Genomic DNA, 25,289 nt, shown 5'->3' with positions numbered 1-25,289 from the left:
TGACATCTATATGGAGACTTACAACTATGTCCTTATCATTTGCAATCATTACAAGCTCTAAGGCCTAAATACTATAGCTAACACGTCAACTTCGGAATCGAAATGATGCTGTGTGATGGCGAAGATGTTCTGGATTGTGTCATCTTCTGTCCTGAATCGACATTTCATCTAAGTGGAAAGTCAAATAGTTATAGTGATTAAGTTAGTTACAGGTAGGAGTTTTACAGTAATGAAGTTACACTACTGGCCATTAAAATTGCTACACCAAGAAGAAATGCAGATGATAAACGGGTATTCATTGTACAAATATATTATACTTGAACTGACATGTTATTACATTTTCATGCAATTTGGGTGCATAGATCCTGAGAAATCAGTACCCAGAACAACCACCTCTGGTCGTAATAACGGCCTTGATACGCCTGGGCATTGAGTCATCAGAGCTTGGATGGCGTGTACAGGTACAGCTGCACATGCAGCTTCAGCACGATACCACAGTTCTTCAAGAGTAGTGACTGGCGTATTGTGACGAGCCAGTTGCTCGGCCACCATTGACCAGACATTTTCAATTGGTGAGAGATCTGGAGAATGTGCTGGCCAGGGCAGCAGTCGAACATTTTCTGTATCCAGAAAGGCCCGTACAGGACCTGCAACATCCAGTCGTGCATTATCCTGCTGAAATGTAGGGTTTTGCAGGGATCGAATGAAGGGTAGAGCCACGGGTCGTAACACATCTGAAATGTAAAGTCCACTGTTCAAAGTGCCGTCAATGCGAACGAGAGGTGACCGAGACATGTAACCAATGGCACTCCATACCATCACACTGGGTGCTACGCCAGTATGACGATGAAGAATACACGCTTCCAATGTGTGTTCACCGCCATGTCGCCAAACATGGATGCGACCATCATGATACTGTAAACAGAACCTGGATTCATGTGAAAAAATGACGTTTTGCCATTCGTGCACCCAGGTTCGTCGTTGAGTACACCATCGCAGGCGCTCCTGTCTGTGATGCAGCATCAAGGGTAACTGCAGCCATAGTCTCCGAGCTGATAGGCCATACTGCTGAAATCGTCGTTGAACTGATCGGGCAGATAGTAGTTGTCTTGCAAACGGCCCCATACGTACTTCATAGCAGCTCAATAATGTGAACGAAATTATTCCACTATGGAGAAGGAAAACTGGCAGTGATTTTTGTAATTGGGTACTTTCGGTTTTACCTCTATGTTAGAGGATTAAAAGTGGTGGCTGATCATGCAGCGCTGAAGTGGCTTTGAGGACTTAAAGATCCAATGAGTAGATTGTTGAGATAGACCTTGTGGTTAAGCGTGTTCAATTACGAGGTAGTATATCAGCCAGGAAGGTCGTACACTAACACAGATGGACTCAGTCGTAAGGTACGCACTATGGAATGCACAACATTGACGAAAGTGAATGGAGGGCAGCCCAAAGTGTTGCCCCAGACTGGCAGCAGCTTGCTACACAGCACCTGTTCTGCACGGAGGACTTAGAGAAGGCATCATAGAACCTAGTTGTAGTCCATGGTCTCCTCCCATTGTAATTGGAAGAACTGCATTCTCAACACCGACTGGGATTTTCAGTTTCGCCACATGTCTTTTGGTCTTAAAAACGCAACAGCAAGTTTTCAGCCTTTGTTGATGGGTGCACTGCGAGGGTTAAAAGCAAAACAGTGCATGGTAAACCTGGATGACATTATCATGTATTCAAAGAATATTCCTGAACATTGGAGTGGTTGTACGAAGTGTTTGATCGCCTGCCTGATAATGCTGAGAAGTTCGGTATTTGGGTCACATTATAGGGCACGACGAAGTTCGTACTGTTCCAATGCTGGTTGAGGCCATCCAGAAATTTCCAACAAATACCAAGGAAAAGAAATAACAATCTTATTTGGGGCACATACTTTCAATAGAACGGGGGAGTGTGGAAGGTCGAATTATTACAGTGATTAAGTCAGTTAAATGTAGGAGTTTTACAGTAATCAAGTTCGTTAAAATGTGAAGGAATATTCGGAGTCAGAAGTCATATGTGCGTTACATTCTGCAGTGCAGTTCAGTGCTATGATACGTTGGCGTAAGTTGGTCAGCGGACCGCCGATTTAAGCAACATAAAGAAGACTGCTGTGTCACCGGACAGTGGAGGACATGCCGCATACCGGGGTGTTAACAGAGAGGGGGGGTTCCCAAGTCAGTTACACCAGAAGCAACTACAGAATACTCCCCCAACTTACTTGGGAAGAAGAACCACAAACTTCAGAAGCAGAAAGCCCTATTTAAGGAGCAGCAGCCGGCTCGTCATTGTCGTGCATCCTGAGGCGTTGGAATGACGCAGAACTTGTGTCACTTACCGCCACCACAAGTTTGGAGTCGTCACTGCCATCGTAATGCAGTTTGTTGATTAGAAAGCGCCAGAGTGGTGCCACCACCATATCTACCATCGGACGCAGTCAACAGTTAGCTGCCAGTCATAGGAGTCATCGCTTGCGGTGCTTTGGGGTTATGCACTGTAGCCGTCGTCCAAGGACGCTGCCTCCATTAACGGCGTGACCAAGCCAGAGCTGGGGACCCCAGCCTGACTTGTCCTGCTGACATGCGCCTCCCCCCCCCCCCCCCCCCCCAGCTGCCATGACAATAGAGGCCCTCTGTGCAAGCTTCCAGCCGCCACACTACGATCTAGCAAGTGTGTAGCGTTGCCACCAACGTGACAGATTCTAGGTAACTCCAGCAAAGCTACAGTCGACGTAATGGTCGCGTGTGTGAGCTTATGCTGGCAGCCTCCATCGCCACCGAAATATTAGGAGTGGAAGCAAACCTCGACCAGAGGGCCCACAACTATTGCATTGCAGCTGACCAACGAATGTTGGTATTCTGTCATCAGGAGACATCTGTGGACCCATGCTGGCCATCATTCTCCTCATGCTCAGCAAGGAAACCCACATTCGAATCCAGCAATGGGCAGTGGAGTTCCATGCCAGTTCACACGGACCATTTATACATGCATAATGTGAACATTTAGGGATCATAAAATCCCCACAAGATGTTACAGTTGCAGCGAGACTCCTCTACATTGAGTGTTTTTGTGTCACAATCCAGCAGAAGGTTTGTGCGCCTTTCTTTTCCAGTAAAGCAACTGTAGTGGTGTTTCTTATTTCGATGCACTAGAACTATGGCCCTTCCCTCAATTTGAAGAAGCTGAATCACAGAGCTTTATTTTGCACCAAGATGATGCACCACATTACTGACATAAGTCAGTACCCAACTGGTAAATGACATTGTACCTGACTACTGGATTAGCCTAAAGGGGCTGGGTGATGTAGCATGTTTTGCATGGCCTTCATGTTCATTATATTTGATACAATGTCAGTTTTACCTTTTGGGGTTCATAAAGGATCGCGCTTATGAGCTTACGCTACCAGCTGATCCACCAACTTAAGAAACAAGATTGAGGCAATTTATAATGTAGCAACTACGTTATGCAGTTGTGTATAAATGTCTCCTCCGCTATGTTTCTTTTCACTTGCACTAAAAGCCACAAGTGATTTTTTGATAATAATAATAACTTAAAGTTGTCACAATAATTCAAGGAGAAAAATTTCAAGTCACTCATAAGGAGACTTGAATAAATTAAAATACTTTGTACTACAGTGAACATACGAAGGAATACTTGAAATGACACTAGATGGCTGGAAGCTGGATTTTACTTATACAGAGTCTTTCACAATTAATGATACACCCTTTTAGGGCTTGTAGAAGGGACTTGGAGTAGGTCAAGTTTTACATGGGACCCCACGCCCGGAAATGTCATCCAACGATGATACACTCATCAAACGTATAGGCCCTGAATATACAAGGTGATTCTGTGATGATGTTACAAACTATCAAGGATGATGGAGAAGAATAAATGTGATAAATGTGTCAATTTGAGGTAAGGGTCCCTGCACAACAAACAAATGAGTCTATGTTATAAGCAAAAATTGTTCTGACATGTCTGGCAGCGGAATACATATACTGGTACTGTTGTTGCAAAGAATGTAGGGTGTGCAACTTTCAGATGTGGTAGCATGGACCAGGATGAGAAAAAAATGTCTAATAAACATGGGCTCTAAAATGTGTACCTGAAGAGCTATGAGCACCTGCTCATCTTCGCTTGTGTAATACCCATCTCCTCTATTGAACAAGTGCTCACATTTATCCATCTTCATCCTTGAAAGTTTGTAACATCATCATGGAATCATCCTGCATATACATACGTCTACAGGCGACAGTGCCTGTGAGTTTGGCGGCTCTGTAGCGTCGTTGGATGATGTTTCCAAACATGGGTTCCTATGTGAAACTTGATCTACTATATCCCCTCTGCATCCTCTAGAAGTGATAACATGAATTGTGAAACACCCTGTATCAGATGATGAGTTGCCAAGAGCAGGAAGGCATAATGGTAACACAGCTGCGAGTGATATGGATGCAACATTCATGCAGGAAAGTGGAGAACATCTCGAAGTTTCTAGAACAATCTTCACGTAGCTAGACCTTTCTGTTAGCTTGAAAGCATACAGAGGGGAATTCCCATACTTGTCTGGTATGCAATAGATCGAGATATCAAAAAGGCATAAAATGGTCATTGGAGTTTTTAATCCTTCAGGTTAAGAACTATTAATTTTAATAGTAATACGAAGATGGTAAGAGGAGACAGAACTTAACGAGTTAAATTCCTCTGTTACAGTCTGTAGGCTTTCATTAATTTTCGAAAGCGAATATGTCTAATGTGACTCATGAGTGTGAGAGCATATTTTCAGTGGATTGGGGTGCCAGTTGAGGTGTTGGTGCACCCAAAGCAATGAGTCGCTATTGAGTTGCCATGGAGGCAGGACTCGTAAATGAACACATCGCAAAAGTATTCACTTCTGATTTAATTTAGCCCTTTCGAAGTACTGTCGCTTTTCAGACACTGCTCCGAGTGTCCAAAACAGCATCTGAGTAGTGACAGATTATGCCACATTTATTACACACAGGTATTGTGTTTCAGTAGGAAATGACTTTGAATGTGTGTTCAAGTACGATTCCCAACTAAGACGATCTTTAGAATTACTGTGGGACCTCTTCTCCAGTTATTATGCTGTCTCAGCATACTGGGTAAATGATTTTGGCTCACAGCTTGCACTTGCAAGAATTTCTGCTTTTGTGACTTCAAGGTTTAATTATGCATATGCTCAACTAGTCGTGTGTTAGAAGTGTTGAATCTCAAGCATAATACCACTATCTTTCATGTGCTCTCATCTTAAACAATAGATCTCTAGCACAAGTGTGACAATCAGTTCCTGCTAGTGTAAACTGCTGATGTTAAGAGGACAATTTGCCTCACATATTTGACGATTTATTCATTTCTGACCCATTTATTTGTGGCTAACCAATGCTACTTCCCAGTTCATCTCAAGTTATTATGATAAACTTTAAATACAAACAGTGCGTACCTACAAGAACAGAAAAGCAGGGCTATCCCTGAGTGCCAGTAGACATGCCAGCAAATATAGAGGTTTTTGGTGCTCATGGCATCTAACAAACGTAAGATGGTCGATGGTCGTTGCCCTGGTTAATGAAGAGAATGGTACCTATACAGTCAAGTAACTGACGACCGAAATTCAATGGAAACAATTCTGACAAATTTATGTTTTGGTTTTGTTGATATAATAGCATTCTTCCAGTTACAGTGATGGTCATATAGGATTAATTAATAGGATGCCTGCTAAGTTCCAGTTTGTTACAACTATTACTCCAGACACATTGATCAAGGCTTGGGAAGAACATGCCCTTCGACTTGATATGTGTTGTGTGATTAATGATGGTCACACTGAACACTTGTAAGAAAAACTGTTTGAGGTGCTCTTACAGTTGATCTATTATTTATAGTTGTAAACTGAATGTAGTAAATTCTATAAAACCTTGAAATTTCGATATTTGTTTCGAAACAGTGCGTTACAAAAATTTGTATTGACAGATCAATGAAAAAGTTCAATGCAATTTCGAAGTTTTCACTACAAATGTTGACAGTGGTGGGCAAACCTTTTATCTATAATTTCCTACCCTTCTTTCAATCTCTTCTAAATTTCTAATATTTTTATTAAGGACCCTCGATTTCTATACAACTTGCAATTTCTGTTTTGTTTGAACGTTCTTTTTAACTCATTATTATTATTGTTTCATTGATTTTTCTTTGCTACAAACAATATGTGTCTGTATAATGGAAAAAATATGTTATTACATGACAGAATCTGTAATATGTATGATCTGTTTTAAAACAGTAGGCAACAGGTCTTGAAATAAATGAAAATGAAGAAAGCACCTTTGTACCTCCTCCATTTTGAGTGAGATTCGTTTATGTACATTTTCTCCTCTTTCTCTCCAGTGCTCAGACCTCTCGCAAGCTTTCATTCATCTTCTGTAGTGTTGATCATGATGGCTCTAATATGTACCATTCATGACCCACGTTGCTGTTCACACACCTTTATGGCTGTTGTCATTGTCTTATTTCCTGAGAAATTAAAACAAACATTTTAAAATGTTTCCCAGGCAGCCTCCTTCTCGCCATGCAACAGTTCACCAAATTTCTTGTCTCTGGAAAGCTCTTTAGTGAATTTTGATTTACTCAGTTGTGACAATTTTTCTATTGGGTGCTTACAAGACTTGCCTTTGTGATTCATTTCCCTTAGAAAATTATCCATGATTTATACAAAAACGTCTTTAAAACAAAACATGAGAATAAATTACAATTAGTACTAACTGGAGTAAGATACTAAACTGGTATGACCCAAATGTTGACTAATATTTTTATTGTATTGTTTCAATCTTGTGATATAGACCAATTATACATATGCTGGTAATAAATTTCTTCTATTTTCCTTTCTGTATAAAAACTATTTTAAAACAAGACAATGGTACAGCTAAGTTTCAACTTTCTTTGTGATACCATTAACCATAATATAATGGATAAGCATCAAATAGTTTCATTCAGTTTCCATTTTCATTTTTGCACAGTACTGTCTGTAAAATGCATTAATTCATCAGTAATTTATATAATTGCGACATCAACAAGAGTGAAGAGAGAAACAGCTATATGTAGCGAAAATATAGGACCTAGGTATTAATTGTTGTTTATCTGGGATCTGTGAAGTACTTCACTTCATTAATCGAATATTCCACTGGTACTTGGAGGAACATATACACATTAAAAACTCGTACACACAGTATTCATGTTCAACAATAATATTTATTGTACATTTTGTTCCAAACTGACTTTTGGCTTTCTAGACTATTTGCAGTTTTTAATGTTTAGCTTCATATTTTTAACCCAATGGATTTCAGGCAATTCCTGTTCAAAACCCTGTCCAGCCATCCAGCTTTAGGTTTTTCATAATTTACTAAAATAATTTAAGGTGAATGCCAGTACAGTTCCTTTGGAGGGGCACACCGATTTTCTTCATGATGTTTTCTAATCCACACTTATGCTTCGTCTTGGATTACCTCGTTGTTGAGAGGACAGTAGATCATAATCTTTCTTCTTTTCATATTTTCTTTTTGCATTGAAAGATCGTCACCCCTTTCTCTTCTCATATAATGTTTTTTGTTGAGGTTTATTTTGATTTGTGTCGTTGTGCCAAGCTGTGAACAACAATAAGGCCCACCCAAAGCAATGATCTACCTGCGCAACTGTCTGTGCATATCACATCTGTGCAGAGAGATCGTTGCATATGGACAGGATATTTGAAAAAAATGAGATGTGCACAATCCAGGACGTTAGAGTTGGTGGTTTGAGCAAAATTGCTCAAAGCTGTGGACACCAATCTCATCCACACAGACAAATCGTAGTGTGTGAACAGAATATCGCCACAAATATGGAACGCGATACGTGTTTGAGTCAGATGTTTGTTCAGTCTAGTATTTCTCGTCAATGTGTGCAAAGTTAATTTTAAAATGACATATACACATGAGTGCTCTAGATGGTTCGTTTCTGAACTATTGAAAAGTTTAGGAGTCACGCAGGTTTGTGAAAAATTAAGAGCAGCAGATACAGTGATCGAGATAAGTAGGCTGCTAATTATAATTTTTTAATGGAGAAATTACGAGCGGTTGAAACTACAGCAAACAGGGAAACGCTAACAAAAATAATCGTTGCTGACTATTTACCCCAATTAGCCAATCGAAGTTACGATATCTATGAGAGCTGGTGCCTGGTATGATGAAATATTCTGTATAAGCCAAATTTGTGGTATTTGAGTCCTTTAATTTCTGAGTGATTCCAAAGAAGATAGATCATATTAAACACAGTTTAAGGCTTCTCTTGTGCATAACAGAAACATTTTCCTTGTCTTCAGCCACTTGATACACTTAAGAATAAGAGAAAAAGCACTCAATTGACAACTAGAGAATGACTACAAATGTTGACACAGATCGTTAACCAATTCATCTTTTAGATGGTACTAACGTTATCATTTTGTGCAAATACTGTTCCGCGAAGGAACATCGCTGGTGGTCGACTTGATTCCAGTGCAAGAGACTCATTGAGATCAGTCGGTCTGAGGACTTCACTGTATTTGGATGGTGTATTGTGAATGCTCGTTTCGTCAATCAAAATAGTTCTACATAGTATTAGGACCACGCATTTACTCAGTCCAAACATCTCCTATAACCTGTGTAACTACATTGGTGACTCCTGATGATCGTGATCATATGCGAATTCAACAGTGTAGACTACTGTTCACTGGTAATGCTACTGAGTTGGTAATAGTGCGCTGCACAGTTTCCATTTGTGGACAACGTTCTTCTCCCTCCCCATACTAAGTAGTACTTCTAAAAAAAAAGGATATACCATATCATACCTGAACGTTTGTGCCGAGTCATCTTTGAATGGCTTCACTATCTGGCACAACCATGCATTGACCCTACAATCTGCCTCATCATGGACATGCACAAGCACCATTAAGTTAATTTGACATTCCTAAAGAACACTTTCAACATATTCACATCGACTTTGTTGGCCCACTGCCAGCCCCCGATCTTCCAATGCAAAAAAAATATGAAAAGAAGGAAGATTATGACTACTGTCCTCTCGACAACGAGGTCCTCCAAGAAGGCTACATCCTTATACCTACTGACTCAGTCACATGATAGGTTAAAGCAACCCAATTTAAAGGAATTATGACTGAAGTCACCACCAACACATTCATTGAAACGTGGATATCAAGATTTGGCTGTCCCAAGTCGATCACAGCCTTCCAGGGTGGACAGGTTGAGTCAGACTATTTTCTGAACTATGCGGTTTCACGGGCACCACACGATTCAGGACCTCAGCATATCATCCAAAAAGTAACGGACTGGTAGAACAATAGCACCACACATTAAAAGTGACTGTCATTTGCTGTGGTGGAGTTTGGTTGGAGATGCTTCTTTGGATCCTTCTCAGACACTGTTCAGCACACAAACATGATGATGGAGCGCCACTTGCTGAACTCCTATATGGTGAGACAGTGTCTCTCCTCGCAGACTTCAAACTTCCAGTCCTGATGCCCACCGATCTGCCAGATCTGGTCACTCATATTGAAAAACACGTAACTCACGGCATAATACTGATGTCCCTCCCACAGTCAGTATCCAAAATGTTCATCCACAAAGCTCTCACAGATTGCGACTTGTGTCTTTTTGAGAGATGACGCAGAATGTAGTGCAGTAAAACTCCCATCACTGGACCATACAAAGTGCTTTAACAGGACCATCAAACCTACCTCACTTTACTGAACGGTAAACCAAAAACCATGCCCTATAACAAACTGAAACTGACGTCCACATTAAACGATCCCACCATCGCCGACAGTGTGGGCCAAGCACCCTCCATCCCAATGCCCATCGACCCTCATTCTATCGGCGCTATCAGTCGACCTTCGAACTCTATCTAGACGTCGGTGAATCTATTTCTGAAGATCTTAACATCAAAATTATAGTCAACGACCTCATCATTGAAGGACAACACTTGGATCGCCAGAGCACAGAGGGTTCCATCAGAGTGGCACTTTGAAAAACTGTCAGAGTGCCACTTCCTCTTCTCCATTTCTGCAACAATGGCGTTCTGTTCACCATTGCACCACACTTATTCCTAATGGAGCCAACCCAATCGCCGGCACACTCTACACTGCATGAGATATTGCCTGTGCCTTCTACTCCTGACGTCTGCACACACTCATGCTACAGTAAGCCCAACAATGTGCTTGCATACCCCCACGATTTTCAGCTGTATGTCATCTGGCGTACCTCATCACTGGAGCACCTCGATACTGCTGATGACAATGCACCTAGGAGGCTTACCCAACTCTGTGGCACATCATCACCTTGGTACACTCTGTAGCCTCCTTGGCTCTGTACTGTGGGAAGGGTGAAGAGGGGGGAATGTACTGTGGAAACATTGTTTTATGAATGAATATTGCTGACAGTCGACTTGGCTCTGGTGCAAAAAACTCTTTGAGGCCATTCAGTTAGAGGACATCACTGTATTCGGATACTATATTGTGAATCTTCGTTTGGACAAAACGAAGTGTTCTATAGAGTATTAGGAAGTGTTTATTTAACATAACTATCTCCTATAGCCAGCCGGAGTGGCCGTGCGGTTCTAGAAACTACAGTCTGGAACCGAGCGATCGCTACGGTCTTAGGTTCGAATCCTGCCTTGGGCATGGATGTGTGTGATGTCCTTAGGTTAGTTAGGTTTAATTAGTTCTAAGTTCTAGACGACTGATGACTTCAGAACTCAAGTCGCATAGTGCTCAGAGCCATTTATCTCCTATAACCTGTATAATAACAATTTAATCAAACTGAGGTACCGACTGATGACCTCAGAAGCTAAGTCCCATAGTGGTCAGAGCCAAACTGAGGTACCACTGACATATGGACAACTGAACTAAAATTCTCAGTTATGTTGCTTTGCACTTGTAAATCTCCATCATCACATTGACCTGCGAAAGGGATTGCTAATATACTTTCACTCAGTAGTATCATTCGCCATAACCTTATATAAAAGTGTAGCAAAAGAAAGTAGACCCTATTTATTATAAAGGAAAGTGCAGCCAGACTATTGTGTTACGCCGATAATGGAAGATATTGCAGCAGTGCCATTAGAGACACAGGGTTGGGGTGGGTTGTTTGGGGGAGGAGACCAGACAGCGAGGTCATCGGTCGTCATTGGATTAGGGAAGGAAGTCGGCCGTGCCCTTTCAAAGGAACCATCCTGACATTTGCCTGGAGCGATTTAATCAAAAAATAGAAAATCTAAATCAGGATTGAACCGTTTTCCGCCCTAATGCGAGTCCAGTGTGCTAGCATATGCACCACCTTGCTCGGTAGGGACACAGGAGTTCTTACACTTATTTATGTACTACTTTCTAAAACAGTATTTGGTTCATAACAAGAGTGAAAAAATCTGAACTTTAGACTTCACTACGAAAAAAATGTAAATAAAGCTTTCGAGATAAACTATGAATCTCTGTCTAGAACACAGAATTGAGTTTTATACAAAAGTCTATAACAGGTTATCAGTAGGCTTCAGGCAGCGAACTGTATATTCCGACTCGGGAAGAAACTAAACTATAGCTAATTGTCTGCATATATAATTTATACGAATGTACAAACTTTTACTATCTGTAACCTGTCATAATTGACGTATTATAAACTTTATTTACTCAATTTGCCGTCGCTAAATATTACTTCAGGATAACGCAAATAACTTCACTTGTGTTGGGTACAAGGAGGCTAGTTTGGTATGATTTCACTCAATGCTTGTTTCAGAACTGCAGTAGACAATTCGATCTCCTTGTAGATTCTTCTCGTTTCCAGGAATTTTATCCTCAGTGTCAGCCGATCGTATAAAGTAATTACTCTCCTCATACAAATACTTTTGCGTATTATACTAGGGGTTACTAGATCAAAAGAGAATTGAATGTTTTCAAATCCGTCTGCAAATAATGCGCCTAGGAGTCGGGTTCTCTCTGGAACTCGCGAAGTAAATTAATGTGTGAAAACTGCCTGTACTTAAACTGCCACTATCCTGAAAATTCTGATCGGTGATTCTCTTTTTTGCGTTTTGTTGCAGTTTCTCCCCCAGTCCAGGTTGTCACACAGACCTTGACAGAATTTCCTCCATTACAAATTTCTGAATAAATTGAGGTTGAGACATCCTAGTCGCTTGCTTCTGAAATTTCGCGTTCGAGCAGTAGAATGAAACTTGTATCGTGTGGAAACCCAACATTTGCAGCGATTTATTGCGCGCACGGAACTGTGTGTGGATGTCTGCGCAGACAGATCCTTGCATGTGCTCGAGCCATAAGATATCTTTCGATATGAAATATATTCTTAGGCGTTGTTGCATCGTGAAGGATGCGGAGGGAGGCAAAGAGAAAAAGAGGGTGGAACATGAATGGAATTATATAGAAAAAGCTTTGCAAGATGATGAACTGCTTCTACCAGTTTTGTTTTGCACAAGGTGTATCGAGTGTTTTAGTTAGTTCGGAATATTCAATTGTGAGAGACCGCTTAAAACTTTTACAAAATATATCGTAGTGTGTGACAGAATTTGAAATCATTAACAAGCTTTAAGCATTTTAATATGGTACTTGAAAAACACAGCTGTTTGTGATGTACTGTGAGTTTATGCCAACAGTAAAAGATACATATCAATTAATATTTATAATTGTGTCTTGTGTTGAAGCAAGCTATTTGTTGTAGTAATACGCCTTTTTTGTTCTGTTTCTAGCCAGCACATACGTTGGTGAACAATGTTCCAGCCTGTACGTACAAATTTTCAGTCCTGCTGCATAATAGGACAATGTTGCAATAAAGGTGGAACAGTAGAGCTAATGAGGTATTTACCTCTTAGCACTGTGGTTGCTGTGAAAAGAATCAATTTAGACAATTATGATACAAATGGCTTTGCGGAAGAATTAGAGCTTTTGCAGGTGAGTATTTAGCAAAGCATAATTTGTGTCAAACGTTGTGCTTTAAGCGTAAGTTTGAAGTAGAACTCTTAATCTGTTGACAAACATAATAGAGCTGTTGATAAATACAAATTTCTTTTTGCAGACTGAACTCTGTGTTTCACGACAGCTTTCACATCCTAACGTGCTGTATTATCACCTAGCATTTGTGTCGGGCACTGAATTGTTAATGGTATCACCATTGATGGCCTTTGGTTCGTGCCAAGATTTAATACAGAATCATTTTGTTGGTGGTTTACCGGAACTTGCAATTGCTTTAATCCTCAGAGATGTTCTTCTTGGTCTCGAATACATTCACAAAAAAGGATTTATTCACAGGTGAGTTTTGTTATTAAGTCTAACAACAAGAATAGTCTCATGCAAAATGTGTTAGCGCATATTGTTCCTTGGGATTGGAAATGTCTCTCTTCCTCACTTGTGTCAGTGGGAATAGACATATCAGTAGCTTGTTAAGTGCCCAATGAGAAGGCAGCAAAGATTTGAAGCAACTGTCAATTCCTTTTATAAGTGTTTCCACGGAATGTGCATTATAGTGGAAGTGGTTGTAATTGCAGAAATATAAAGGACAATCACCATTGATATGAGTTTGTGGCTCATGTTTTAGAGGTCAAATTACAATGCAGAATAATGAGAGATAAATGCAACCTCTGACCGCCAACTATTTTCTGAATCTCTGTGTGAATTCTTAGCTGGCTGTAATTTCTTTTCACATCACTACAGGCTTTGCAAGCACACAGCCAAACTGTCTCATTCGAACCTAATGTAGACCTTGAACCATGCTACTGATAATGCTGTCGCTACAATGTTAATTGAAAAAATTTTTAAAGCTGTGGCAGTGTAACAACAAAACAGATAATTTTCAAAGGATATACACTGTCCAGTCACATTAATTTGATGACTGTCAGAAGCCTGAATAACCATCATTTGCAGCCTGGACTGCTATGAAATGTGCAATAAGTGTGTCAGTAAGGTTCTGGAGTTGCCGACAGGTATGTGGAGCCTTGCTGACTCCAGTGCCGTTGCCAGCTCATTTGATGATCCATGGCACAAGCAGTCTGATCAAGACGGTCCCACAATTCTCAATTGGGTTTAAATCTGGGGAGTTTCGTAGCTAGGGGAGCATGGTAAACTCATCCTGTTTCAAACCATGCACATACACTGCTCACAGTGTGAAACATTGCATTGATCTGCAAACGGATGCCATTGTGCAGAGGAAAAAAAAATTGCATGTATTTGTTGATGTGGTACCCAAGGATACATGTGTACTTGTGTTGATCTGCTGTTCCTTTCAGAATGAAGAGATCACACAGGGAATGGTACGAAAATATTCTACATATTATGACACTCACCGAGGGAGTGCCACGAAAACATTCCCCAGGTCATGATGCTCTCTTCTCCGGTCTTGACTATTTGCTTTCACATGTTTCATGCCATACACACCAACAGTCATCTGCCCGCTGGAGCATAAAATGTGATTCCTCTGAAAAGTCACTCGGACATCCAGTTGCAGTACTGGTGTGAAATTCCAACCTTTGTCACCTTTGAACAGCAGTCGGCATGGGTGCATGAAACAGCCACCTGCCAAAGAGGCCCATACACAGCAATGCTCGCTGAACAGTCGTTGAAGAGACACTGTTGGTAGCCTCGTGCTTTATCTGGGTGGTCAGTTGCTCAACATCTCCACAGCTATAGTTCACTGTCATCATCTATGGCCCACAGTGCACCACAGTTGCCTTGGTGCTGGTTTTGGTAGCATCGTGTTGCCACACATGGTGTACTTAAATCATGGCGTCTTGTGAACAGTTTAGAAACTTAGCCATTTCAGAAGTGCTTTCACCCTCTGCACAAAAACCAGTGATCATGCCTTGTTGGACATCAGGTAAATTGCTCCATTTTTGCATTATGACAACATCTGCACTGTTCTTTGCCCCCCCCCCCCCCCCCCACCCAATTGCTAGTGCTGCCATCTGAGTGGTTATTGCACATGGATGTCAAAAATATGGGTGGTCGCTCTGTGACTGCCCGTGTATAATGGTTTTAGTTTTGATGCTAAAAACAATACCTCTTTTCTTGCCACTTCCGTTACTTAAAACTATAGTCCCATTGACTGAGTGTTACATGCTTAAACTTTTGTTCTGTGTAGGAAAAGAACTCCACCTACTCCTGTAGATCACTAGCAAGTTTTCAGTGCAATTCAGACAAACATTAGCATTTAATTGCAGTTGAGAATAACATAATTAAATGTTTTGGTTATTGTCTAAAGGGCAGAATCCATTAGCAGAAATGTTATTTCAACCTTGGAAACCTATAAAATACAAACATATGGTTCACTCATAAGTTAGAGTGTGATGCACAGATCAGGTGCAAGTAGTGTGTATGCTGGTCTGGCTTAGCTCAGTTGGTTTGAATGCAGCAGGTGTTGACAGAGTGGATAGTGACATCTAGCCTAAACCATATGCTCATTGTTAGCATGTTCCAACAGAACAAAAACATCCTGCAACTGCAGAATTGCAGCACATCATTTATCATTCTCTCGCAGTGCATTTGCTTACTAGTGCATGAATGTGTTATTGCTCTGTTTGGAACCAAAACAAAATGCTGTTACTGTGGTACCGGGTTGTGTCGCAGACTGTCTGGATAAATAGCCACCGACAAATGGAATGAAGCCTGTGTGTTTTAGGTTCACTGAGGTCCCAGCTAGCTACAGATCATCCAATGGCGTTTGTTCATGATCAAGAGGCTTTGTTAGCTATCATTCAACAAAACACTTACACATGGACACTAGGCATCTGTTAAGCATATACTGTACGTACATCACTGTCACTGTACAATATGCAGTTAACACATGAATGTCAATGATCATGTTTTTAATGTTCAGGTGATACGTTAATGATTTTTTTTTTAGCACTGACTGTGCCATTACCACATATTTTTGTTTTAGAATCAATTTCATTGTCTTAAACAGTGAATCCATTAATCACCACAATGTGCAGTGTTGGTGTCACTTGCCCTATTGTATGCCATATGTCAGAGAGCTCTTAACACTTTGTGGACAAAGGCCAAGCATAGCTTGGGTGACAACTTTGTGTTAAAAAGATCACGCCCGATCACAGGTCGGGCAGCAATTTTCTTGACATGCAACCCATTTATTGCTAGAAAATTGGACCCACTACATATGAGAACGTGTGTGGACGTCTTGCTACCTATCCCTTAATAGGTGCTGCTTTCTGTTGTCAATTTCAAAAGCAGCATTAGCAAACGTTTAAGCCTGTCACAAGGGACTGAGCCAATATGGTGATCACATTGATGTGATTTCGTTTGTGTTCTCGTTAGGTTTCACAGTTTGCTGTGATTCTGCTGTAAATACACTATGTGATCAAAAGTATCTGGACACCCCCAAAAACAATTGTTTTCCATATTGGGTGCATTGTGTTGTCACCTACTGCCAGGTACTCCTTATCAGTGCCCTCAGTATTCATTAGACAAAATGAGAGAGCAGAATGAGGCACTCCGCGGAACTCACAGACTTCGAACATGGTCAGGTGATTGGGTGTCACTTATGTCATACGTCTGCACGTGAGATTTCCACACTCCTAAATATCCCTAGGTCCACAGTTTCCGATGTGGTAGTGAAGTGGAAACGTGAAGGGACACGTACAGCACAAAAACGTACAGGCCGACGTCGTTTGTCGTCTGGCAGAGACCACCAACAGTTGAAGAGGGTTGTAATGTGTAATAGGCAGACATCTATCCAGGCCATCACAGGAATTCCAAACTGCATCAGGATCCACTGCAAGTATTAAGACAGTTAGACGGGAGGTGAGACAACTTGGATTTCGTGGTCAAGCGACTGCTCATAAGCCATACTTCAAGCTGGTAAGTGACATACAATGCCTCGCTTGGTGTAAGGAGTGTAAACATTGGACGGTTGAACAGTGGAAAAATGTTGTGTGGAGTGACGAATTGTGGTACACGATGTGGCGATCCGATGGCAGGGTGTGGGTATGGCGAATGCCCTGTGAATGTCACCTGCCAGCGTGTGTAGTGCCAACAGTATAATTCGGAGGCGGTTATGGTTTGGTCGTGTTTTTCATGGAGGGGACTTTTTGCACCCTTTGTTGTTTTGTGTGGCACTATCACAGCACAGGCCTACATTGATGTTTTAAGCACCTCTCAACACGATCAAGCACCTATTCATAATGCCTGCACAGAGCCCTGACCTGAACCCTATAGAACACCTTTGGGATGTTTTGGAATGCCGACTTCGTGCCAAGCCTCACCGACCAACATCAATACCTCTCCTTAGTGCAGCACTCTGTGAAGAATGGGCTACCATTCCCCAGGAAACCTTCCAGCACCTGTCTGGACGTATGCCTGCAACAGTGGAAGGCTAGGTGTGGTCCAACACCATAATGAATTCCAGCATTACTGATGGAGGGCGCCACAAACTTAAAAGTCATTTTCAGCCAGGTGTCTGGATACTTTTGATCACATAGCGTATGACATGTTTGTTGAGTGCGCAAGAAAATTTCGAAGCGGGGAAGGAAGAAATTTTTCAATATCTCATCTCGCACTTTTTCGTTGGAAGGCTAATTATACTTTGTCATCATTATTTAAAAATTTGTTATCTATGAAAGAATACGAAAAATAAATCTTGAAGCTTGATTTTTTTTTTCAATAGCTTGATCTTTTTTCAGTATGTATTATTACCAGGATTGCCACAAGTTCTGGAATTCTGGGAATTTCAAACATGCCAGGGGGGGGGGGGGGGGAAGAAAACCATTGTTTGTTTACTGAGATGCCATGCATCGTCGCTGGCTGCGTGCAGCTGAGTACATGCCCCGCTTCCCTACTCCCTCCTTCTTACTCCTTCTCCCCTTCCTACCACTCCACTCAGATTGCAGTCAGTGCTGCCACCATTTCTTGCCGACAGCCTAGCAGATGCCAGGGAGAGGCAGGGGGGCATGAGAAGTGGTTTGTTTGGGTCTGATTCTCAGAGACTGTTGACGAAGTGGCCAGAGGCAGAGGTCATGTGTGCATGAGATATGTCTGAGTGATTGTGTGAATGAATGTGTGTGTAGGCGGGCGCGTGCGCGCTCTCTCTCATTTTCTGACAAAGGCTTTGACCAAAAATGTTGTTGTGTGTGTTGACTTGCTACCTATCCTCATTAGTATTGATTCTCAGAGGATTCGTGCAAGTTAATCTGTTGCATGGATTGGTCATCGTGGTCTCATTTCATCAACATGGTGACACGTGAATAGCTGGCCACGCAAGTGGAGTTCCAGGACGGGCCAAAACTCAAGCCATTTTTGTGGGTATCCCTTAATGGATCAGGTCTGCCAATCTGAAGCCCATCGGTTCTAGTCTCACCGGGGCTGTGTCTGTTTGTGCATGGCGTAATGCAGCGGATTTCCATGGCTTATCCACGAACGCAGGACTGTGGTGCTTATCGCCAAGACAGAGGCCATGGGCGATGGATTTCATGAACTGTGACTGTCTCACCGCAAGTACACTGTACAGTGCAGCATTTTATAGATATTTATTTATTCTAGTACGTTTTTGACACTTTGAAAGTACATTATATATTAGAAAGTATGGACGATAAGAAGGAGAAAATTTGGCAATTTTTATGCTATGTACTCATTTCTTTCTTGAAAGAAAAGTCACACAATACCTGTAAAAAATAGATGTAACACAATGGGTAATAACCGACAATAACAGATGTAGTAAAACCAACATTTTATTGCCTGTCACCTACTGTGTTGGTTTACACAGCTCTTCCCTGCCTTACACACTTCTTTCAAGAGGCCTACTTTTTTCCGAGGTTATTTCTGAAATCAGTGAAAATATTTTAAATGTGTTTTTTGACTCCAAGGAAGCATGTATTTTTTGTCATAAATTGTTTCATTTTATTGAAATAAATTAATATCAGTGGTCTTAATGAAATATATACACCATTTGGCTTGCTTAACAGTTCATTACAGATGATGATACACAATTTGGCTTACTTTCTCCATCTAAAAGCGGTTCATTACAAAAGATGTTAATGTTAGTACTTACGATTTTTGTTCTTACATTTAGAAATATGGAAGTCCTTACATTTTTTTGTCTTGTCCTTGGGATCTTAAAATTGTCTGGGAAAAAAGCTAAAACTTATCTGGAATTACTGGACATATCAGGGAATTTCACTTGGGCTAATTTGAGCAACCCTTGATTACTCTTGAACATACATCAGTTACATATGTGCCAGTAATACTTTAAAAACACCATAAATAGCTGGTTTTCTAGGCCTGATATTCTTCTAAATGGCCAGTCTCTAAAGTGTTCAGAGAAGGTGTGTGAATGTACGCTGTGGAATATTGGCTAATCATCTCATTGTTTGCAATTTCTCTTGTGGTCATCTGACGAAGCACGCTAACTGCCATTTTTGAAAAATGAATTCCCACGGGTGCTGAAATACGTACCACTACTGGACAACTTCAGGATGTGGTTCTAACATGACTGGGCTCCACTGCCTTCAGCAGCAGTTATAAAGTAGAATCATCTCCATGCTATATATTGTGGTAGATGGATGGGCCTGACTAGATTTACCCAGTAGCTTAAAGAACACTTAAACTGTGATGTTAACTGGTGAAACTAGTATACTGATAAAGGGTGCAAGTGCATCCATACCAGATAGAGTAAAAAATAATGCAACACCCTTACTATTAGTTCACAGCAAATGGTTTAACCCTCTCTCTTATAGATATGCAAGCTATACAATTCCAAGCAAATCAAAATGACTTGCAGGAATCAAAGATATGGGTTAATGGGCATTGGGGTGGCCCTCGGCTGAGGATAATTTTCTGAAAGATAGTATTTTCCTGCTCCCACCCCATTATTCTGTTACATTTGATACCAACAAATTTTCTGTACAAAACTTATGCTCAATTGGACAATTATTAAGGGGTGTGTCAATGCCCTATTCTGATAATAGTAAATTTAACATACTTATATCCTGTTTTCTCAGGAACTATCCATGCTAATAAAAAACATTTGCCAGGAAATAGTTACATCTTATATACTCACTGATATACTATCAGCTAGGTAACTGTGCCAGGAATCAAGATATGAATTTTTAAATGAAGGTTTTAAAAATTTATGTAATTTTTAAAAATATTTTTTACGATTGTGCTATTAGCACAATTCAACCATTATAGATCCACACAAAAGTAATATCTATAAGAGAGAGCTATGCTTACTATTTCCTCTTAGAACATCTGTATATCTTGAAACATTAGTAGGGGTGCATGAAAGATTCATAAGAGCACACAGTTATTTGCAGCTCTAGGTCCTTTACCCTCTCAGCCCATAGAAATATCTGATGGTCATCCCAAAAAAGTTATTGTTTTTACGTTTCTCAGATGTCCAGAATTCTTTCTTACCCTCACAAACAGAATAAGACTCTTCCAAACTTAAGAACTGGAAGTTTCTTTTGAAGACTTTTCAGAAATTATCATCTCTCTACCACACAGGTTACAGCATGTGGTTTGATTAAACATCATTTTTAGTACACTTAAATCTAGTGTTAAACTGGTATCACTGGCTCTGGTTTCACTGTACACTTCATTACTGTTTACAAGCTTCTTCTTGGAAGTACTTGGTGGGAAGAACTTTGTTCAGTGTTGCTTACCTTAATCTATTTCCCTGTATATAAACTTCCAACAGGACATGTTCTGTAGAATCTATTTTGCGTATTTCTTCTCTTCTAAATATTCTCTTTGGTAGAGTAATAAGTAACCTATGCAGCAGAATGTTTACTATTAAAAGAAAAAAAAATATTGCTTTCTAGAGCAAACAGTTCCTTAGATGTCTTGTTGTAATTGAACAAGTGCTCATGTAACATGTAGAAATTATTTGCATGGAAAAATTATTTCGAAGTAAATTGAAAGTACTTAATCATCAAAAATCAATTAAATGAACATTAAATTAAAGTGAAACCTCAGTTTTCCATAAAAACTAAAAACTGATGATTTATACCCACACCACCTTTCGCACACAAGTGAACCTGAAATACATCGAAGTTGGAACACCCAGTGATTAATTTGATCCTTAAAATTGTGAGAATCCAGCTGTAACTAAACTTTGTCTGCTACTGACATTTCAGCTGTATACCATTCAACAAGTTTCAGAGCAAGCTGGAAAGAGTGATGGTAAAGTGCTCCCATCCACCTTATTTACTAGTAGGTTGAGCCACGGCTCTACAAGAACAGAAAGTCATAGTAGAAGAAATACCATGCAGGCAGTAGAGATATAGTAGAAGAAATACCATGCAGGCAGTAGAGATATAGTAGAAGAAATACCATGCACGCAGCAGAGATACATGCTACTGTGATGACCATTGTGAATGATGATGTCTTAAAAATTCTGTTCGACAGGGGGCTGTACCATTGTCTTTTGGAGTTAACTATCACCTTTACCTAATTCCACATTTCATTAAGGTTAAAACTATCATCATGATTAATTAAATAATTCATCAAATGTTGTTAGTGGCTTCCTTGAGAACTGACAACTGTATATCCAGAGGATGGTAAAGTGTTAAAATGTGGATGTTCTTTAAGTCCATAGCGTGGCCTGCATGAATACAGTGCTCTGCCATGGCAGGTTTATTAGGCAGGTATAGCATCAAGGTTTCACACATTGTTTTTGAACTGCACATAAGGTACAGGGTGATTATAATTAAACTTCCAAACCGCTGTAGAAATAAAACCACTGGTTAGAATGACGTCAAATTGCAACAGAATATTAACGGAGAAGGGGGAAAACGTATGGCAGAAGAAAAATAAAGAGTTACTAGAAGGCACTGTAAGTATCATAATTTAATATTGGTCAACTACAAATGACAAATGAATCATACAACAATGCCTAAGGTGTACGTTTGATGTTACTCAGTGTGCATGGTTGTACAGGTGTGATACTATTAGTTACATAAGCCCATCTGCCATGGCAAGATCATATCACATCAGATGGGAAAAATTTGTTTTTAGTTGTCCTGAGGCCAAAAAGCACAACTCACATCAGTTTTTAATTGTCCTGAGGCCAAAAAGCACAACTCACATCAGTTTTTAATTGTCCTAAGGCCAAAAACTGCATAAAAAGCATTAATCAAATCAGATTATTAATTTTCATGTGACTGGCACAAAACATGTTCAGTATGCTGTCCACCGTTTTCTGCAACAAGTTGAAATCGAGAAACAGCATGTTCCACAACTGATCGAAGAATGTGTTGCGCAACACGTGCCTTCAATGCAGCTAAATTTTCAATTGGGACACTGAACACAACAGCTTTTTGATAGCTCTACAGCCAGAGGTCACACAAATTAAGATCAGGTGATTGGGATGGCCGGGCTGTATGGAAATTGTAGCTGATAATTCTAGCATTTGCGAAATGATGCTTCAGCAGCTGCTTAACTATATTTGCAATGTGCATAGGTGCTCCATCTTGCACAAAAATGATCCCATCCAAGCTGTTGGAGGGCTGGAATGATGTGGTAGCGCAAAAGACACTCATAGCACTTTCCAGTGATGGTACAGGTAACAGAACCAGAAGCACCTGTCTCTTTGAAGAAATATGGCCCTATGATAAATGATGCCGTAAACCTGCACCACACAGTGTCCTTTTCAGAATGAAGTGGTACTGATTGATTTACATGTGGATTTTCCATTGCCCATATTCGACAATTGTGTGTACTGACATATCCAGTCAGATGGAAGTGGACTTTGTCCGTCCACAAAATCTTCCATGGCCAATCATTGTCCACTTCCATGCGAGCAAGAAATTCTAAAGCAAAGGTCTCTCTTGCAGGCAGCTCCACAGGAAACAAGTCGTGCACATGGGTAGTTTTGAATGGATAGCAAAGAAGGACGTTTCTTGGGATTTTATGCACTGTGTGGGTATGTCCGATATGCAGACAATTCTCTGTGCACTACATGTGTGCACACAACCTGCCATCGCCTCCTGCATTGCTGTGGCCCCTGCTTCCACTGATGTCAGATCAGCTCGTTTCCTCCCTCTACCAGGTTGCACACCAAAAGAACCCATCTTTTCGGATTTCCGGATCATTTTCTCTAGACCCACGGCAGTCGTAGGTCCAACACCTTTTTTCAAACCTTTCAGTGTCTGGAACTTCTGCAGAGCGATGTGTGCACAGTCACTGTAGAGCGATGTGTGCACAGTCATCATTCTTGTAATACGGCTGTACAAACAGAGCGATCCCGCATTGAGACAGTCATGGCGAACATCGTAGACATGAAATGAGGGTAAGCCTTGTACCTGGCATGTTTATACCACCTTCAATGGGTCGTGTGCATCACAGGTGTTTTTATTTACGTATTCTGACACCGCCTATTGATCAATTTTCACCCCCCCCCCCGGCCTTCTCCAGTAATATTCTGTTGCAGTTTGACGCCATTGTGACCAGTGGTGTTATTTCTACAGCATTTTGCCTGCCTTGCATAGAATCAAGCCAGCCTTCACAGAGCCAAGGAGCATGACCATCTTTGGTGCTACCAGAAAAATAATCTTCGCTTTACATTTAGAGAGGATATGACCTATTTTCTCTTCAGCTTCTTGAGGTGGGACACTCAGGGGTTTGAATTGCAGCATCTTACGGATCTTCAGTTGTGAATAGCCATTATCTTCCAAGAATCTTGAGTTCGTCCTGTAGGTGATGGTCTGTATCAGTGTAGATGCAAGCACTGGACGGAGCACTGTGATAGTGTTGCTATGAAACAAAGTTTACAAAGGCCATTTGGAAATCAAATCATGACTCCAAGCAGCTGTACAACTTTGCTCGAGAGGCCATGCTGGCATCCATTTTGAATTGCATATGAAAGGGAAATAACCAAAAAGTGAAATAAGGTTATTGTCCCATTCCAATAATTCAAAAAGCATCCAAGGGGCTCATACCTTTACTCTCATTCCACTGTCTTTATATTATTATTATTATTATTATTATTATTATTATTATTATTATTGGTATATCAACTGTGAAAATAATTTCCTAACAGTATACTTTCTCAGAAGATTTGACCATCATTGACACTTGATTTATTGCAGTTGCCGTAAGGAACAGTGTTCAGTCTCATCATTGGTGAGAGACTGCTTGCGTTCTGGAAAAGGGCCATTAGTCTGTTATCATCCAAAGGGACCTGCTGCTTAATTCTTTCCTTGTCTAAACCTTGGACTTTGTACAAGGTGTACCACTTTGCTTCCCCCGTTTTTTCCCCCAATGTTTGAGGCTTTAATGAAACAAATTGGTTACATATGTATCGTTCAAAGTATTTTCCATCACTGGCCACTACTTTCTCCCATCTTTTGGACAGTGTACGAATCAGGCATCGAAAAAATTGTTCATGTTTTGAAGCGATTCACGAATTGATTCAATTTGTGACTTCTTCATGAGATCGGAAGTGTTGGTCAGCCAGGCCATGCACCATTGATATAAGCAGGTAATAGAGGGAGCAATGTCTGGAGAATAGAGTGGATGGGGTGGGACTTCACATTTTAACATTTCCAAGTACATTTTGATCTCTTTTGCAATGTGGAGTCGAGCGTTGTCGTGCTGCAAAATCACTTTATCGTGCCTCTCACTATGTTGCATCCGTTTGTCTTTTAGTGCTCTGGTCAAACGCATTAATTGCATTCGATAACGAACACCTGTGATTGTTTCACTTGGTTTTAACACCTCATAGTACGTGGTGCCGAGCTGGTCCCACCAAATGCAGAGGATGATCTTGGAGCCAGGATATCCCCATGATTTTTTTGCATCTAGGGTTGTCGTAATGAACCCATTTTTTGTCCCCAGTCACAATGCAATGCAGAAATCCCTTCCGTTTTTTTCCTCTGAAGCCACTGTTCACAAACGCCGTTCAACATCTCTTGGTTTCGGCTCACACGGGACCCAAATTTGTACTTTCTGAATCAAGACCATAGCCTCGAGACGTTTTGAAATGGCTTGCTGTGTCACTCCCACTAATTGTGCCAATTCTTCTTGAGTTTGACACAAGTCCTCACTCAGCAATGTCTCCAATTTTGCATCTTCGTAAACATTCTCTCTTCCACCACTATGTCGGTCTACAATGTTAAAACCACTCACGACATGTTCTTTCACTAATAGCGTCCTTACCATACGTACTTGAGAGCATTCGCTGTTTTCTTCATACTGAAACAAAACAGTAACACCTCCCGCAAATGACAAG

General features: G+C 40.8%; 1 protein-coding gene across 3 annotated transcripts in view; it reads left to right on the top strand.

The window, feature by feature from the left end:
- Positions 1-12,423: 12,423 nt before the first annotated feature.
- LOC126416249 (STE20-related kinase adapter protein alpha) overlaps positions 12,424-25,289 on the top strand; it is a 34,185-nt gene continuing 21,319 nt past the window's right edge. For 2 of the 3 annotated variants that reach the window (XM_050083873.1, XM_050083871.1), the window contains exons 1-3: positions 12,426-12,696; positions 12,808-13,009; positions 13,134-13,366. In XM_050083873.1, coding sequence (XP_049939830.1) covers positions 12,830-13,009; positions 13,134-13,366 — 413 coding nt within the window. In that variant the 5' untranslated portion in view covers positions 12,426-12,696; positions 12,808-12,829. Of the gene's footprint in view, positions 12,697-12,807; positions 13,010-13,133; positions 13,367-25,289 lie in introns of all 3 variants that reach the window. The other variant, XM_050083872.1, reaches the window with a different exon arrangement.

Source organism: Schistocerca serialis, chromosome 8, assembly GCF_023864345.2.
Source record: "Schistocerca serialis cubense isolate TAMUIC-IGC-003099 chromosome 8, iqSchSeri2.2, whole genome shotgun sequence".
Classification (NCBI taxonomy): Eukaryota; Metazoa; Arthropoda; class Insecta; order Orthoptera; family Acrididae; genus Schistocerca; species Schistocerca serialis.
The sequence above is the reverse complement of the archived record's forward strand: the minus strand, read 5'-3'. Positions and strand labels throughout refer to the sequence as shown.